This window comes from Temnothorax americanus, unplaced genomic scaffold (genome assembly GCF_048541705.1).
Source record: "Temnothorax americanus isolate GAGA-0224 unplaced genomic scaffold, ASM4854170v1 Scaffold7, whole genome shotgun sequence".
NCBI lineage: Eukaryota > Metazoa > Arthropoda > Insecta > Hymenoptera > Formicidae > Temnothorax > Temnothorax americanus.
The window spans coordinates 4,594,246-4,614,205 of NW_027509792.1; the positions used below are offsets into that span (position 1 = coordinate 4,594,246).

General features: G+C 45.8%; 1 protein-coding gene across 2 annotated transcripts in view; it reads left to right on the forward strand.

Moving 5' to 3' along the window:
* Positions 1-463: 463 nt before the first annotated feature.
* The window catches only part of LOC143906076 (protein Wnt-7b), a 54,914-nt gene continuing 35,417 nt past the window's right edge, over positions 464-19,960 (forward strand). Inside the window, exon 1 of one of the 2 annotated variants that reach the window (XM_077421866.1) lies at positions 464-1,368. In XM_077421866.1, the coding sequence (XP_077277992.1) occupies positions 1,340-1,368 (29 nt within the window). In that variant the 5' untranslated portion in view covers positions 464-1,339. Of the gene's footprint in view, positions 1,369-7,326; positions 9,889-19,960 lie in introns of those variants that run through there. The other variant, XM_077421865.1, reaches the window with a different exon arrangement.

Consider the following 19,960-nt stretch of genomic DNA (forward strand, 5'->3'; position numbering starts at 1 on the left):
AATACCTGGGTAAACTAATCCCGTTTCGATCCGAATATGTAGCATTGTCCGAGCGATGAAAAGTCCGCTCTAATTACCCCGTGTAAACTGAGCCGCGCGTCGATTTCTCGAGAGACGGACACAACGTCGGTCGCTCTTAAACAATGACAATGCCTGCCGTCCGCGAGCGGATGCTGCCGATGCCAGCCCAGCAGCCCTCATGATGGCCGGCTGCGATCCTGGTTCGTCCGTCGAGTTAATTAATCGCACCGAACGATCTCCATTGAAATGGAATCTGGATAAATTTTCCGTGCTGATGCTGCCTGGCTATAGCATGTGGGTATTATCTTTACGACCTCTTCAAAGAGGAGATGAGACGTCGGGGGGCGCAGCGAGGCGCAAGGGGGGTAGGGGACGCATGCGCGCGATACGGCCGCCGCCGCCTGCTGGAAACGGTGCACCGAAACCGGAGAACCTGTTATCAGAGAAACAGTGGCCTGGGACTTGGTCCAATTATCATGCAGGCGAGACACCGAGGTCCCGTCTGCGAGACGCGTCGTCCTCGCCGCGCTTGATTCCGCGACTCGCTGGGCGAGGCCTCGTCCGCGCGTGGCGTTCCCCACGCTGTGGAGATCCACGACTTGGATCGGTGAGGTGCTCGTTAGACACACCGCATACAGAATTAACTGGAAACTATGATTGCTCGATCTAGCTATCCACGTCGACGGGTCTTCGACTACGGTTACACGGTGTAGATAGAAATAATAGCTAACGTGACGACGCGTTTTGCGCGTAACGTGTTCTCGATATATACGCGCAGTGTGCTTTCGCCGTCTACTTAAACGCAAAAGTGTCAGGACATGTTAAAGACAGCTCGCTGCCCGACGTGAAATTAAATGCAAACGCAAGTCATCCGAGAATGACTTCGAGAAAATGCGTCTCGCCGTTATTTCTTCGCAGCTACGCGGATGGAAATTACAGCGTGACGTATCGAAGGTGTTACGTGTCGATCGTGCGAGACACGATACGCTCTCCAGCTTCGGAAAACTTTCGAGTCGCTCGACATTCGTGTGACGTATGACTGTGGAAGACGCGATGCACACAGGTGATACTCTTCGAGGAGAAAGCGCCGCCGTTATTATCAGACGAGACCAAGTGGCCCAATTTGTATCGCGCCGTTAAGGAGCGACGGAGATGATTTATGGAAACGGTAGACGCGCTAATTGCCTGCCGATGTGATTCATCGGGTGGTGTCGTTACATATATCCGAGGACGTCGGTCACTTTGTGAGGAAGCGGCCTGAAATAATCTCATCGATTGCAATATGAAGTATGCAGTTGCTTAATTACGATACGGCATAATGAGGGAGATTCGATGCTTGCTCCTGAGGTAAGATCAATTGAGCCATATTTCTGAAATGCCCTTGATTTCACATTTCGTACGTTTATTACCCATCGAGTGATATTATATATTTATCTATAAATTTATTAAATTTATTAATTTTTATATAAATTTATTATATCCATTTAGAAATAGTTTCAACATTACATTGCACGTAATTTATGATAAGTTCTCATCAGAACCGCTCAGGACCGCTCGCTATTCGCAAAAGTGGTCAGGTCGAAACGCGTTATCGCGAAGCGGAGCGCTCCAAGTTCCCTGAAAAGCGTTAAATCAGTTATCTCGAATGTTTGCCTGGCGTTTCCTCGTGTCGGTTCCGTGCGGCCTGCGCTTGCTTTCGACATCATCATTTTCTCCCGTTCTCACGATCTTTTCGCGTCTTCGCGCTCGTGTTATTCCTCTTTCGATTTCACTCACGTCGTTTACCGTTTCCATCCGTGTGGCGGCTCTTAAAATCATGTATTTCCCGTGGCGGGATAGGCCGGACCTTTTTTCTCCGTTCCCCGAGAGTCTCGTTTTGCCGTCTACCGCCGTCTCTCTCCGCCGGGTTCTCTTTCCTCTCGCGCGTTCCTCTCTCATCCCGTTCTCTCCCTCCACTCGAAAGCCCCGGTGTAACAATGGCTGCCCTCTAATTATCGGAAGACCGCGGCACTTTAAAAAGATCCCGAAAGCCCATCACGGGATTCCGTTTCGTTCGCTCCTTAAAATTTCTCTTCCCTCCCTCCCTCCCGCCCTTCTTTCCTTCCTTACGCTCTCTCGTCTTCTCTTTCTCCGAGGCGTCCGAGACGTCGGTCTCAGACGGACAAAAACAATCAACGTGATGATCGTTGCTCGTGGAAAATTAGTTTAGTCTCGCGAGAGCACCTTATATCGCGAATTCGCAACTGCCGTTCGGTCCTTGGTCGGATCCTTTGGATCCGTGCGCGCTTTACAGGATGTGAGAAATGATGAAAATAATCAAAAGATTGGCATATCCTAAAATAATTAATTCACTCGCATCTTGGATTTCCTCTTTATCCTTTACCATAAACATGTCAATTTGCAGACTAGTGTAATTTCTGTTATATTATTAAGGATATACTCGCGACGAGTGCTCGTTATTATAAAATGCAACTCCCCGATCGCTCTAAGATATGTCTACATGGATGTTATATATGTTACTCAAGCTTTCTAGTATCGGTCTCTCGAGTGCGCGCCAGCCGGCCAAGTGCGAGATCATGACGGCGCTTTCCGATCGGCGAGAAAGATCGTAGAAGGGAGAAAAGCCACGACAATAAAGAGAAAATAGCGGCCGTACGACGAGAAGCGCGAGTCGCGGAATGGGCGTAACCCAAGGCGAGCTCGCTCGTACCTGTTGCTCGTTGCTTCCTATTAAATACTCTCAGCCGACCCACACTAGAAAGGACTCACGTCTGCGTTAGTAACCAATGACTAAGAGCGAGGCGAAGTTCTTTTCCACCCTTTCCACACACGGTTCTTTCTCTTCCTCGTTCGGTTCCTTCTTCGGGATCGCCTCGAGTCGCCGGCCGCCGCTTCCAAAAGCGACGACGCTCGCGCTTAAAACCGGACGCACGTGCGCACGTAACCGCGACGATTGCGCTTAAAAAAAATCCACGCTTTCTCGTAGATTCCGCGATCGGCTGATTTATGAGAGCGCGGCGGGAGGTAGAAGATTTCTAATCGTGAAACTCTCACGGTTAACGCTTCCGGTGATTGAATCTCGAGATACGATTTATAATGTTTTTTTCTTTAAAAATATAAGGTCTTTTGTCACTGAAATTTCGCTATTAGCCGTGAATCCCTTTTAGAGTAAACTTCTCCATTAGCTCTATCGTTCACTCGGTTTTTTTTCTCTTTCGTTACATTGTTGTAGACATGGTTGTTCGCCCCATTTTTTCGTTCGAATTTCGTCGCTTCCCCTATGCTTTTTTGTCACACTATTTTTCTTTAGTGATATCTCTTTGTGCACTTCTATTAGCGGTTTGTATTTCGAGCAGATGTTTGTCGGGTACAATGTCTTCTACATGCTAGCCAGTTTAGGCCTCCGGGCGGCATTGTATCCGCCGAGATATAAAAGATTGGGGTAGGCCCTTTCGGGGCCTTAACAACGACACCGCGAGAGAAACGTGTTTACTCTATTCGAAACGGACCGCGCGCTATCTCGAGAGGGTATAAGCTAGTCGAAATTTTCTGAAAAAAGATTCTCGAACGAAAGCGTTAATGACGCCGCGTTTTTTATATAAATTTGCACACTAAATATTTAGGATATCCTACCTGACTTTATCTAGATTTAAGACTGTGATTTTTCGGTGAACCCTAACGAGTTAGAGGGAAGTGTGAGCTATTCGTCTCAGTAATTTCGAGTATTTGTACCTCTACATTTCGACCATCGATCCGTCCGGCTAATAATGGAGTCATAAACGACCTAGCACGGCCGTAGGGTTCCTAGCATGATGCGGCTCGAATTAGAGACTCCCAGATAATTTATCTAGGGGCGGGGCCAAGAAAATCCTTGAACTTCCCCGCAGGTGTAACGTAACTTGAATTTTATCATGATAATGGGAACAGAGCGCCGCTTTACGAACTGCCGCATGAATGTCACGGGACAGAAAATACGACGGACGCGCATGATTAAATAATTTTTAGAATAATTAAAAAATATATTTCTTTTGCATACTTTCACTGTCGATTTACCGGGAATTGAGTTAAGTGCAGTATTTCACGCGTCCGCGTGGAATCTCTGCGAGAGAGATCGTAAGGTTCATGCCAACATGTTGTCGTGACATCGGTGACAGTCGTTATTACGTCGCATTGTCCGTAAAGCGTTGTTAATTAAACGGTGTTATAAATTACCGGCTATATCGTAAAGCTAATGACGTTCCGTTAAAGTGCTACAGCGTGAAAACTGCGCGCTCGAAATTCACGGTGGGCTGTAAACATTTTTTACGGTGTGTGCTCGTCCCTCCGCGCAAGAGAACCCTCGATCGCGGGATGAGGGAAACGCGAGAAATCGCGAGAGTCGGCGGTAGCGAGCAAGATGAGTATAAAATAGCGGATTCGCACAATGAATTTTTGTAGTGCCGGCTTTGTCTTTTGTTCGTGTTTTATATGTACCTATTACCTATATCCTATATCCCGCGTGCAATTGTGACGCAATGTAACTTCCGGCACATCCGCTATCGCCTCCCCATAACTGTAAAATTATAATTATTATCGGTAGATGATTCCATAGAACAATTTATACGTATTCATAGAGAAAATCCAATCCTACGTGAACGAGTCTCTTTTGCTGGTTGCCTATATCGAATGCATCACTCTGCTCAGCCAGACATGTTTCCTGTCGTTTGTCTGGCTCACACAAATAAAATGATAGAGCGTTATTGTCACGAATTGCATCGTGCGCTACCATCAACGTCGCATTTGTATACTATACGCTCCATTTTTTTACATTTTTACAAGATGAGAACGTATAATTTCAAGATCTTAGAAACGGAGAAGAGAAATAAAGAGAGTCGAGATCTATACACGGCTGGCAATAAGGCGAGGAAGGTATATACTTAAATTAAGTGTGCTTCAGCGCTTCAGCCAAAGATGGTTTCACGCTGGATCCTCATCAGAATCCGCGTCCTTCTTTTCGAAAATTTCGGAGCTCGCGTATTTTGTAGCGTTGCCGGGGGGGTCTCGTGTGGCGCGATCACCTTATTTCTTTTTCTCCCCGTCTTGACAGCATCGGATCGTGTGAGGCATGCACGTGAGACGGCGACCGACCCGACTCGACGAGACCCCCTTAAAATCGAAAACATATGGCGTACAATTATACGACGTAATGGTATATAATTAATGGAATTCGCTCAAGGGCTCCGGCTCTTGGTTGGTATACGGCACGCTTGTTTCCTCGAACGGCAAAGGGAACTACGACTCCACATAAGCGAGCTCCTCAACGAGATCCGTCCTCTGAATAAAATTTTCATCGCCCGCGTGCATATGTACTTTATTCACCGCGTGCATGTATATCGGCCGCGCTCTCGCATATCGCATGCCACGGGACTATAAGAGGGCAGAAAATTGCCAATTGCAAGAGTTCAACATACTAATTTCCGATGTCACGAACAGTACCCCGGCGGCACCAATAACTTCCCTAATTGGTCGAACGTATAATAAAAAAAGAAAAAAAAATTGAAAAATTTGGCCGAATGCGTGAGCCGTGTATGTCTCCGCTTGTTTATTACAAAACAATTTTATTTTCGGCGCTCTTCTTCAACCAGTCTCACATACATTCATGCGCGGATTCTCGACTACGACATTTAATGATCGATTCGTTCCGTGCAACGCAACGAGGTAGCTCGAGAGTGACATCCTTAAAATTCCCTCTCTCGGTATGAGCAATCAGATCTCATCTCGCGAAGATCGTTTAGGTTAGTATCTCGAGCATTTCCTTAAGTGTGTCGATGTATACTCGTCAGCCGGATCGGGCACACCTCTCACACACATCAAGTCTACCTCGAGTCGATTGGACCGATCGGTTCGACCGATCCATTCCCGAAACAAAGTCGTGCCTACGATAGGATCGAACTTTTGCACGCAGATGTATGTCATTCATCACGTTTCTCAGTTACGTAACATTACAAGGATAATAATATACTTTACTCAGCCTTTTATGTTCCTTTAAATAATAATTTTCTATCTAAAGTGCGGATGTCATATATATAGAAGCAAAAATAACTGTCGATGTAATTTTGTGTCTTATTGAATAATAAAAATGACTTTATATATATTTTAAATTAAAGTCATCAATTCGTTCCATCAGTCTAAAGTCTTGTGTGCAGCTCGTAAAACTTTCGAGTTATAATTTGCGAGGCTGAAGTTAATAAATTCAAGCGCAATGCATAGCATCTTAAAAAAGGAGTTACAACGCAACAGGATCTGACCTTCTGCCGGACGTAGGCGTACGAGTGGTCAATTATCCTGCTCGTGCTGAACGGATTCAATTAATCAAACAACTTAATCGGACTCTAGAGCCGATCTTTGACATTAAACGATTCGAAGTTATACCACTAGAAATACGATGCGTCTGTTTTACTTTACAAAAAGCATAAAATATATAATTTTATGCATGTAAAAATAATATTGTGCAAAAACTAGTATATAAGAAATTGTTGTGATTACATATTCTCATTGGTTTATACACAAATTTTGCTATTATACAGTTATGTATATTACTATATTACTATGTTTGTAGTCAGTGCGGTAGCTGATAACAAAAATCATTATGATGTATGATCGATATAAAGTAATAAAAATATTCGATTGCATTAAAATCGGTTTCTCTTCATCATGCGAAGCTGAAAGGCTTGACGTCCATTAAAACGGATATCGTACATCGAGACAGTAACAAGCGTTTGTGATTCTCGCGCATCATCGCCGTGCTATCTGGCGTGCGATCGAAAGCACGCAATGGCACAAATCTGCGATGGCGGTTTCGCGGATATAGACGTACGGCGATCTGGCGTACGAGAGGGTATCGGCGGGCGGCGGGTGGACGAGTAACTTTCAAACTGAAGCAAAACGAGCGGCCGGCAAGTAGCGAGAAGAGCGACCGGGAGGATATAACGTGCACGGCAGCAATGCGGAGGAAAGGTAACGGGGAACCGGGTGGAAATGAAACGAAGAAGCAAAGTAGAGAGCAGGAAGAGAGTAAGAACGAAGGAAAAGAGCAGGAGAGTGACAGGGAGGGCGGGGGGCGGGGGGCGGGGAGGAAGGGGGAGTGCGAGAGAGAGAGAGAGAGAGAGATGGGGAGAGACGAGAAACGAGAAAGAGGCGAGCGGGAAGCAGGAGAGCGAGAAAGAGAGGTCGAGATGTGCGAGGAGGTAGGATCGTAGAGGTAACATCGTAGCTGCGGGACCTGATCCCAAAGGTAGGAGGACTCGGGTTGTGGCCGAGGCCAGTCCATCGCGGGCCCTCCTCTCGGACCGAACACGCGCTTTACTTTCTGCCCGCTCGTTCAAATTCCCATGCGCGCGCGACGACGCGCCGCTGCTCGTCGAACTCTCCGCGCGAGTAACCCTTCGGTGGCTGTTGGCTCCCCATGGCAGGAACTCGTAGCCGGCGACCGCAGTGCCGTTGGTTATAGTGCCCGATGGTGGTGGTGGTGGTTGGTGGTGGTGGTTCTGATGATGGTAGTGGTGCCGGTGCCAGTAGTGGTGGTGGCGGCGGTTACCTTGAGCACCAAGTTGTATCGCACACCTTGCACAGTTACCCTCTGTTCCAGTTCCCGCACGCGTGCCGGTGTTGTGCACGCGACACGACACGAACGGATCGACAATTATATCCCGCGATTGATAATTACCTGAATAATTACGTTCGTTACGTTAAAAATCGCTGGACGGACACGTTCCTTTCTGTTTTACACGAACGTTCTCTCTGCCCGTCGACAGAATTTTTGTCGTCTGAGAGAAGCGCTTATCGATCTTTGATATATGGAGACGAATGATATATTTTTCGTGCGGATGGACGATGAATAACGACACGCAACGAACGTTACTACCTGGAGGCGGTGACGCGTGAAGAGAGATGACGATTCTTGCGAATGTCAATCTGTGGACCGCAGACACGATCGATCGCTAGAGTTTGAATCACGCTTGTTGGTTGCGAGGCGAACTCGAGAACGACGCTGGATCGATTTGAACGCTAACGAGCATCGACCAGCGATCGCCGATGCCGATTGTGCGACGCGATTGTATATACGCACTCGGCTACCGAACCGAGGGTTGCCGATCCAACAAAAAGGGAATACCGGACAGGAAGTGGCGCAAAGGAGCTTCACAAGGGATATTCTTCGCGCGGCTTTGTTCGTGACGAGGTGCTCCAAGTCGACAAGGCGCAGATTCAAAAGGACTGACACGGCGGAACAATAAGACAACGAGACAATAAGAACCGGTAGCAGAGCTCCTCTCGTCGGGAGGGTGCTCTTTGAGCGTTGGAATTCTTCGTTCGAGCCAGCGACCGACGATGGAAGAAGAAGAGTGACCGCGAGGCGATGCGAAACGAAGCGAACACATCTCTCTCATGACTGCTGGACGATCGATCACCGGTTTTTGCAGTTTACGCGATCTCGCTGGCGCGATCTCCTCTCCACCGGCGGAGGAGAGGATCGTTAAGCGTTAAGCGTCTTGCGCGCGGGAGTGACGATGATGAGCCGGCTGATAAGTTCCCTCGGCATCGAAATCGTTAACGAGACGACGACGGCGACGAGGATCTCCGCAGCGATGACAATCGGCCGACATTCTCGCGTGAGACGGCAAAAGATCGTCGTTCCTCGGCGATTATAGCGCGTCGCGTGAGCGCCGCGTATCTGCGATCTGACGATCGGGAGCTCGGGGTATAAAGTACGCCGCGCCGATAATGACGGTACTTAGTTATCTTTTTAATTGGTATCTATTTGCTAACGAGACCCGGCGCGCGATCGTCGTACGCTCGTTAGGATAACCGATCCGCCGTTTCTTCCAGATAAACGCGTCTACCGGCTTAGGATAACCGACTTTCTAAGATCGGAGTCGGCCGGATCGCGCCTCATTAAGGTGAATCGAGTAAATCTTACTTAAGGCTCACATTCCACCGATACCGCGGCAAATCGCTTCGAGAAGGAACGCGAGTTGCACGCACGCACGACGACTCCGTTAACCCTTCGTGATCGCGGCTGTGACCACCCGTTGATCGAATTTACGGATCGCGAGCCCTCTGCGAGTCCCCGGTCTCAATTATCACCGATGAGAGTACCACCCGCGGCACGCGATACGCGATCGATATGCACGATTCGGAGATACGTGTGCGAGAGACGAGCCGTTCGGCCGCTTAGTCACCGCGACGAGGGGAGAACGCCTCTCTCGGGAAAAGATTATTTGGGAACCGTAAATACTCGGCGCCGCACGGTGCGGCGCGGGGCCGTGGAGTTTTAAAACGCGCGCAAACACTTTAGAAAATCCAAATGTTGGCTCTGCAGTTCGGCTCTTTCGCACCTGACCGGTACGCGCGCACGTGCGCGCGCGGCTTTGTGTCGCCACGAGGTGCTAACGAGAACGTGGAGTGATTACAGTGATCGAAATCGCGACAAGAAACTTCTCACGAAACGTCGCTCGAGGCCGGTGTTGGATAAACACCAGAGACAAAGTTTCATATACGTTGTAAAATATCGTCAACCCGCGACAAGTGCCTGCGAGAGAGACCGTGCTCGTCGAGCGGTAACGGAGACTGCACACACGACGAATATCTCACATGATCCGACTGGACATCAGCGGAACGGGGTCGATCCCAGTTCCGAACGATCGACTTCCGGTGAGCGTCGTTCATCCGCTGGCCGCGGAAGCGTAAAACTTTGTCGCGTGCACATCCGCTTTTTACATTCAATAACAACAAGGTGATTGTGATGTAAGAGATGCGTCGCGGTGATATCGCGACAATCGCGATAGCCCTTCTGATTCTTGGGCAGATCCAGGAGCCACGGCAAACGAGGTGAGAAACAATTACATTTAAGATACCGAATGCTTATTAAAATGATAGATGTAAAAATTATAATTGCACCGATCATATAGGATTGCGTTGTATCGATATTGGAGTCAGGAATCGCGAAGAAAAGCTTTAACAAACAATCGATTTACTAACGACGCGCATTTCCATTTTATCTGCCGGTAATCTCAAAGAGACAACGTGTAAGAAAGCTGTCAACGCGTTCCACGATTATACTGCGCGGCAAGTGAAAATGTTAATCGATAGTCGCCCGAGGCTAGAGCGCGTACGCAAATTGCAACGTCGATTACGATCACTATTCGCCGAAGTAACGAGCAAAAAGGGATCGGAAGGGAGATTCTCGCGAGGTCGCAATACGCGTGACTCGGACACGTGCTGAAAGCCCGTCATACCGCGTCAAAATCGAATGTTCGCGCCGGCTTTCGCGATAAAATCCATGAGCCTTACGACTATAATCGATTTATGCACGCGACGACGACGTTGCGTCTCCTGCGGAAAACAAAGACGCGAAGTTCCGAGATTGAACTTAATAATTGAAGGAAATAAATTAATAACCGATAATGCATAAAAGGATTTTGGTACAAAGGTATTTCGAAAGAGAACTAAAGAAATTAAAAAAAAATCTGCGCAAAATATTTCGTTGTTATAACGAGCATAAGTGGATTCTGCATTGAAAAATAATCAGAAAAATTCGTATAAACATATCTAGTTGACGTTGCCAAGCTCTGACTATATTTTTCTAACAAAAATGAATATATTTTCTGTAATAACGAAACTCCCTGCATACGTTTTCGTTTCGTTTTCCTCGCGATTATTATCAACTTTGTTCTGCGTCGAACGTTCGTGAATTACTTTCTTGCGTTTGCCTTCGACGAACAGAATTCAACGCGCGCGCGCGCGGATAATAACGATAAAGCGACATTTTACAAGATCGTAATTACCGGATCAGCGTAATCTACGATCAGCGCGGTATGTATTGACTGCAAATTACCCAAGAGCCTTCGAAATAAGCGCTGCGTTTCGACATTTTATCATGGCCAACACAATAAGGTCGCGATGTTGGAAACTCGTATCTGTAGAACGATACACATATACAGATACACGCACATGTGCATTGAGAATAAAGACTTGATACTTTGTGCAAATATATTTTAGCATTTTCTTTTTTCCTTGAACATCGGTACCTCGAGAGGTGACGTCGAATAGAAAGTATCGGTACGTTGTAGATTCGAATCACAATCCCTGCTGATTCAATCGGTCAAGATTGATAGCGATTAACAGAGGCGATTGGAATTTCCTTCGCAACTTAATGCCCGGTTACATAAACACACTAATGATTTAATATGCACAAGAACGGCCGTCATTCAGAGCTAATTACGGACGTCGAACGAAATGAAACGTTTATGTAATGCGGCGCGTAACGCGTGATTGCGGACTGACCGAATTTAAGTAATGTTATATCCGTACGAGAAACGGCCGCGGAGAGTGCTCGTTGTGTTTTACGAGCCGCTCGGCTACCGGCCACGCCGCCGCGCGTAATGAGCGCGCTAAGTGGATGAATGAAGCGGCGATGCGACAGAGATTAAGGCCCGATCGGACTATCGTCGTCGCGCGGCGGAAACGAGATCATTTTGTCGGTGCGACCGACTGATGAAGCCCGCCCCGTCCCGTGCATTCCCGGGCGGGAATAAAATCTTCACCGATGAAGTGAAGAAGAACGGCGGAATTAAGCTTAATATAATTACGCAACGGTGGAATATATAGCCAACGTAATTTCCCGACTGCGATAAATTCCCGATGGGGCCGTTTGAAAAATTTTTCACGAAATAATCAGTGGTAGTTAGCGGAGATAAGGAAGAAACGTTCGATTAAGTACTTTTAATAAACGCGATGTGTTTTGACGCGGCTCCGTCTGACGCGAGGATCTGTCGTCTTGTTGAACACGTTGCAGATTATCAGAAATTAATGATGCAAGACAGAATATGGTGAATGATATACAGACATCGCTGCACATCGTGTCGTCGCGCAGATATCGTGTTTGCCTTCAGAGAATGTAACATGACAGCTTCTTGGCTGATTAAAAAAGTAATCATCATTTTCAAAATTATTCGAACTTAAACCGAGGACGACGTAATGCGTGTGTTCTCAAATAACGAGCTCGAGATGTATAGTCTTTCGTATTTGTCATAAAGTAATTATATGACAAAGTATGTAAAAACCTTAATTTTTTGGTCTTGAATAATCGCTACCTTTATTGTCACAATGCTTTAAAAACAATTAAGAAGTATTATTCCGACTGCATCACCATGTAGCATTCTCGAATTGATCATAATGCACTCTTCGTACGTGTCATGGCATAAGATCGGCGCTATGAGAAGACTATAAAGATAGTAATCTCTCGACGCAACTGACGGCCATCCATCATCACCCTATCGCGCCTCGAAATCCTATCGATAAAAGTGCATCCCGGCACTTAAACGCGCGATATACTTAACGAAACGTCAGGTATCAATCTAAATTACGATTTCCAAGCGATCGTACGCGAGAAGCGTAATATGCAGGTGTGGAAGGGTCCTCATTGATCACGGCGAGATATAGCCCCGAGCAGAGATTCCCCCGTTATCCCGGGCGCGCTTGTTCACGTGATAGGAATGGAATCGAGTCTTTATGGGCTTTCCAATACCGATGTAACGAATGTCTGAATCTCGACGGTTCATATTTCGAATCGAAAATAATAATAAGTTGTATCGGATCGAGGATAATGAGTAGCTTCCTCTCCGGACGATCTATTCTCCGATTTTCGTAAAACTTGAGATATTTTTTCAAAAATGTACGTCATCCAGCGCGAAAGAACACACACACATATACGAGAATATTTGTGTGAAACGACTGGCTTTTTGAAAAGGAGCGCCTCCGCGCGCGTCACTCGAGAGGCCTGTTGACGTTTACAAATAGCTGTGAAAGGGCTCGTACATTGTAAGCACCGGTAGGCGTGCGTGTCACTTTCCGGACGCGGGGATCTCTCGCGGACCGGGACACATGTCGGATTCTATCGGTGCAACAGGCGATATCCACGCGGGACGCGTAACGAGAACCGCCGATCGTTTGTCTTCCGGCGCGATGGCGTGGAAATTGAACGATCACGTCGCGACCCAGCGACCGAGCCGAATGAAACGCGTTCGTTGTATCGGATTTAATATATTTATGATAATGATTACACGTCGTTCGCGATCGCCATGCGTGACGTTCACGTGTATCCTTTCGTTCCGGTCCGCCGGGTACTTTAACGCGGTGCGCCCCGCTTTTTCTTCCCTCCCGCGGCTCAGTGTTACAGCTATTTGTTTAATATATCGGCCGATGTCGCGATTAATCGCCGCGTGCGATTTAACGATAATGAATCCGCGGCGAAGCGGTATTGACGTGTAATTATGTGTGTGTAACGAGAGCCCTTGCGTCCCGTCAGATTCATTCAATTAGGAATGTCCATCTCGTGCGGCGTGCTCGATGGTCTTCAACGAAAGCCTCGAGACGAAACAATTTAGTATCTGTTTAACACAATATATTTCGTGACGACTACACGCTTCTAGTGGCGCGTCGATGCATCGAGCCGTAGTCGGTCTCTTGCATTGCTCTCGCAGGGAGTGAGAGAGAGAGAGAGGGGAGGGAGGAAGGGGTCAGAGAGGGATTAAATTAAGATCCGACAGTGTTAAAGTAAGCCCGGGCTCCGGGACGGGGCCCTCCCGTGGCGAGGATAGTGGTAATACCATTCGGTGAGTTCGGTTCGGTAGTGGAGTTCTGTCTTCATCCGATGCGCCGATGGTAGATGCACTGGCGCTTATTACGGTTCGCGCATACAGATGTATCCACAATCCGCGCGAGAAAAAAAAAAGAGGATTTAAGAAAGAATATCCCTCGTCTTGAAGCTATTCTGAGCATGGACTAAAGACCTGCGTAGCCCGAGACCCGGGGGATAATGTTCACAAAAAAGCAGCGTGCATCACATATTTGCGCTGACTCAGCATCGACCATTGACGGCGGCTACAAAGAGCTCGCCAGCGCCAAAGGTTTGCTAAACAGTCTGCGCTAAATAATTGAAAAGTTCCTCCTTTCCTTCAAAATATTGAATACAATTAAATTCGAGAAGATTGATTTGTGTGCGCGCGTGCGGGTATTAATGTTAAGTCGTATTAGTATTGACGCGCCCGCAATGATTCAAATTGATTCGAGATGCAATACATGTAAATAAATTTCATACGATTACCGAATATAATTTTTATCAAGAAACAAATTTTTTAACTGCGCGATTAGAGTATCATAGAGAATACAGATAGCGACATTGCACGACGGTGCATGTTGGATGAGACATGATTTTCGCATCTGTTCGCGCCTCATCTCGCCGTAAACGCGTGTCGGTGGAAACTTATCACGGTTATTCTCCGAGACGTAAAACTGTCCACAAGCTCTCGCAGTCAACGTAGTAGGACCATGGTAAGGCCTTTATCATGCATTTTTATAATACTGACGTGACAAATTTGCGGAAGGACGAGATGTTTTATATTTCACTCATGAAATATTAAATCTTACGAGAGAATTCTTTTGTCTATTATTTATTTATAAAATAAAAGGTATTGTTTCAAATCAAAGGAGTTATCTATCAAAATGTTTAATTCTGATAAAAAGAAAAGAAACACAAATAAAAACACGCACATTGTACTGGTTTCTTCCGTAGAATTCTTGAGGGCGATACGTTGCGTACAAAAATCGAGCGAAGCGTGTTCAAGGAATTGTGAAAGGATAGAAGAAAGGAGGATTTGAAAGGGTGGAGGCTGGGACGGGTGGGGGTGAAAAAGTTTCGACGAAGATCCAATTAAAATAACCAGTAGTCAGGAGATGTCGGTCGAAAGAGGTATAAGGAGAGGAGCGAAAAAGAGAAAGACAAAGGGCGAAACGAGGAGTTGCGGTTACATAAAGGGCTCGTTCTCCGGGAGGGGAAAAGTGGGCGAGGATATACAAAGCGGCATTAAAATATTTCTAAATGCCTGTGACAGGCCGAGGAGCCGATAGTCGACATGGAGACTGCCACGGTATTTGTGGCGCGTGATCTGAAATCGACTTTAGAAAGGCTGAAGCCTTTTGTAATAAATTTTCGTCTTTATCGCGCGAATAGTTAGCTGCCAATGTTAACTTCAATAAATAAAATCAGCATGACCGCTTGTCTACGCGCAGCGTGGGAGAAAATTCACGTGGGTGGCGAAGAAATCCATTACTAATTGCTTTGCCCAAATAGTTACTGGACGAGCACCGATGACAGCAGACAAATACTTTTTGCAATTACGAATAAAAGTGACGGATATTACGAAAAATAAAATATTTAATATAATATATCGAATTTTACTATATATATCCAAAAATTAAATATTAATTTGATCTCGACAAATGATCATTAACTGAGGAGTCAAGAGATTTGTGTCCGCAGAAATTCGCGGTCTTCTATCTGGAAATTATCGTCATGGTGAATCGAGTGGCGGTGTATCGCCGCTCCGTTAACGCGATCGCGATCCATATCCTTATTAGCTCCATTTCTCGCGTACGAACGTTAATGTACATGACAGCGCGCGTGCATATCTCGTAAATATATCCTCGTTGCATAAGAGACCGCCAACTGATCGAAGCGAGATAGAAATGATGCGTCGCTATGACGATTTGAGGGCAATTACATCGCCTGGGGAATCGATGATCACGAGCTGCGATTAATCGCATATAATCGTGCGATCATAATCAAGAAATCGGCATATGACCGAGGAGCATACGCCTAAGAAAATCTCTACAATAATGCGATAGAGCGGTGGTTTAGATAGAGTAAATGGTAGTTTCTGTGCGCGTAAAATATAGCGCCACGTCCATTACGGTTGCGTTAAAAATTCACGCGGAGAGATAAATAGGTGAAATCGTTCCTATATCACGAACGATCTCGCCACCGAGGCGATGAGGGCACGATATTGGTAGACTGACGAGAACAATTCGTGATAGGGGCGGGTTTCCTCTTCCTCGAAAGGAAAAAAGAATCACGTTCTTTCTTCGCGCTCACGATAGGGACGATCCTGACGAGGAGGGAACGTGCGCGGCGCGTGAAGGGCGTGTTTCTTCATTCCGGATGGTATATGATCAACCGTGAGCAATTTGCCAGGGTAGACGAAGCTATTTACATTTAAACTGGCGAACGTTTAAGTATCCCCATACCTAGCGGACCTACGCGTGTAACAGTCGACCAAAAATAAATAACCTGTAATCAGTCGGGGAAGACGTTATAATTACATGTACCTACCTGTATCAACAAGCCAATAGCTGATAAAACTTAAGGATCATTATTCACGTGATATTTCGATTAGAGTCTATAGAGCGATACACAGTGCAAAAATTATATGCGCGCGACGGAAAGTCCGATCTATTTTCGTAGCATGAAAAGTATCGGCAATCGGCGCTCGATTACAAATTCATAGAAAATTATGCTAATGACGCGCTCGAGCGAAATCACTTGGAGGACCGACAATTTCGATCCTAGATTTTCCTAACGGTTGGCTTCGGCAAAAGGACTATGCCGACCGGGTCTCTCTCTCTCGTCTCGGACCTCCGCGCGCGGATATTCTATTAGGCGGAAGCTGCCCGGATAAGGGTGTGTATGTTTATTGCGGATGGCACGCACAATCTTTTCAAGAGAGAGAGAAAGAGAGAGGTGACAAAAGTTTAATGTATTCAAACTGCGTTAAAGCGACTCGGCTCGGGCGCTTACAACCGAGCGCGCCGGATAGAGAGAATGCCTCCGCGCCACCGGATAATCACTATAATCCGCGCTTTCATTATAATTATCATCGTTTATTACGACAGACACTTCTGTTGAGCGAATGGGTGAGCGAGCGAGCGAGCGAGGCAGGCTATCCCTAGCCCGGCACGATCGTTAAGTGCACCAAATCTAATTAACTTTAATCCGTCGTAATTACATCGACAGCCGGTCATTACCGATTTGAAACGGCGCGGCGTGGCGCATTTTACGGCTATTTTCGTTTGTTTGCGCGATCGCTTACGGTAATAACACCTTCGGCCGAACGTATCGCGTATGTTTCATGAAATTAATATAAACTTTTACAACAAGCTGCGCCGATGCGATTACGATCCAATCAATTTCGAAAGTTACAACTAATTCGATAAGCGAGAAATTGATTTTATAAAAAAAAAATCGATGTACCGCTTAAAGAATATGACATTTTTAACGTACTGTTTAAGTGAATTTTTTTGTTATTTGTCTTGACAGCTAAGTCTAGTTCTGTCGCTGACACCGCTGACGTTTCTCTTGTAAGAAGGGCAAAATAGAGAAGCCGCCCGATAAATCTTTAGGCGCCGGGTTTGAGATTTTCGCTACCTTTCTGGGTGTTAAGCCCTCCCTACAGAGACACTTTCGGCACTACCTGCCTAAGAGATCAAATCTCGGAGATACCTACGTTAACGATCTCGATAACGAGATAGCCGTTTTCGATCTTTCAGGTCCTAAACTAACAGCGCTTTGTGTTTTCGATATGCATTTTCATTTTTCAGCAATCACCAACCAAGTAAAAAAAAATTTATTTATTTAGTCACATATAAACATAATCGAAAAAAAAAGATAAAATTATCCAAATCGATCTACCACTTCTATCAGTCACGATGTTAGTAACGCCGACAACTTTCCTCAATAATATTCTTCCATCATGAAACAACATTCTTCCAATGATAAAAATAAACTTTATCAGCTGGACCGAATGGGGTGCGGGATGAGATGTTTTTTTTCCTATGTTTCTTTCCCCGCCGTTGATTGGCTCGGTCTTTTAGACCGCGATGGCACTCGAAGACCCGGCGATGCTTTTAAAGTCGCGTCTTTAACTGTGTCGTTTAGCCGCGAATTCCGACGCTAAAGGACAGATGCGAGGAATTCGCGGCTATACGCGCGCGCGCATATATCGCTCTTAACTTATTCCAATAAAATCGAAACGGAAAAGCCGTAAAGACATTCTCGTTGACGTCGCTCACTACTGCGCGCTACTATCGAGCGCGATAGAAGTTGTCGATTAAATCTCCTGCATCATCGTAAATCAAGTTTCAACACCACGTAATCGTTGATGTTCCATCTTCTTCTAATATGCAAATATACCTGATTTTTGTAGGTTTCGCCAGTAGCAACCGCGCTCGCGATAGTCATGAGACATACTTATAATATAATAACGTAAAAGCCGTTCCTTCCCTTCCCTCGAGTATTGCCGACTACTTTTTCTCGCCACTCCTGCGACGCTAATAGTATTCTGGGAATATCGCGTCATTTAGCGATTGAATGAATCGTATTTTATTTAATTAATAAACAGGGAAAGATTTCTTTGGTTGGTGGTGGCGTTACTTAATGTTTGTACAGAATTTCGATGTATAATTTATGCACAAATTTATTATAATATACGTTTTTACTTTTTTATGAGATATTAACGTCATCGATTCTTTCTTTGAAAAAAGCTATATGGTTTTTTTATGTAATTCTATTTCTTCGTGTATTTCTATTTCTTATTTTATATAACAGTATCAGTAAAAAAATTAATAATTTATAAACGTACGAGGCAGTAATTGGTGACCAGTAAGTATAGTAAACTAGTATAGAAAAATTAACAGTAAAGCGAAGAATTGTGGAAGATGTGGTTTGACGACGAGTTCCGCGTGCTGCTATCTAAATCTATGTACTGCGCGTCGAGAGCCCATGTCGGTCGCTCTCAAGTGTATCTCTTCCGATCACACGTACCGAAATGTCAGACCCGTGACCTCGGTTATTCCACCGCGCTATCTATTTATCTCCTGCCATCGCGTACTCTATTGCACGTGAGCCGCTCGCCCGAGTCGTTTTCTGCTGCTCTCGAGCCGCGGAGTTCGCGAGCTTGTCTCTCATCCGCGTTTCGTACGTATATATATATATATATATCCGTATCCTCTCGCGCGTCTCCTCGCGGTCATGTCCCGGTAAGCCATATTTCGGTCTGCCGCGGTACTTTAATGAGCTGATCGTTATCGGGACATTGAGTCGTTCACATGAGTCATTTCTGTGGTACGTTCCGCTATGTCGCGAGGGTCTTCCACAAAATGTCACGCCGGTTAACGTGATCCGCTTCCGAATTAGCCCGTACGTCCGGATTCTGCCGTTACAATGGCCGAGAGACAGTTTCAATCAAAAATACACTACCTCGAACTTTTAAGCTCATGCTTCTAAATGCTTCAATTTGACACGCACGTTTTCTTGGATCATAATAGAATCGCAAGAAAAAATCGATCATATGTCTGACTCATAGAAATTTAGCGCTGTTATTAATTGCGAATATATATACAATATTCCTCGTAAAAAAAAAACATTTTATTAAAGTTTATTTTCTACGCTTTATTTTCTACACGAGCGGCGCTTTCACTTTCTCTGCCGCTCACCTACTTGTCCGTTGGCGCTGTTTTATTTCCGCGGGATAATAAAGGATATACTCTCGATCTGCCGTGGACTTTCTTCACTGTCGATTCGTATGATCGCGACTTGGCGAGGAAGTATAACGTCCTCCGATCGGGTAATAAAGGTCGTGCCTTGAATTAAGCGCTTCGTTAAACTCGAGCCTTCGGCTTTATCGCGCTTGCTCGAGCACGTCGACGTGCTGCAAGCTGTAAAGCCCATTGGCATAAAGCACGTAAGTATATATACACGTATACCGCATAAGTATACTCGTGCGCGCATATAACTGCGAAGACTACTCCGCCACTCGTGGTTTATTCGCTGTCCCACATATTATGCGACACGACGCATTCATCATCGAGCCAATCTTAATAAACAATCGGCACTACCCACATTCACGCGTATTGATTACGATTTCGCGGAACTTGCCGAAATAAATCTAATGTCAAACGAGATTTCAAGCGGCTCGAATTCTAAAGCACCGTGCATAGGTGCCAGCGAAACCTCCCTATTCTTAACACTTTTCCTCAGTTTTTGTTCTTATTCCAATGGCACTTGTGC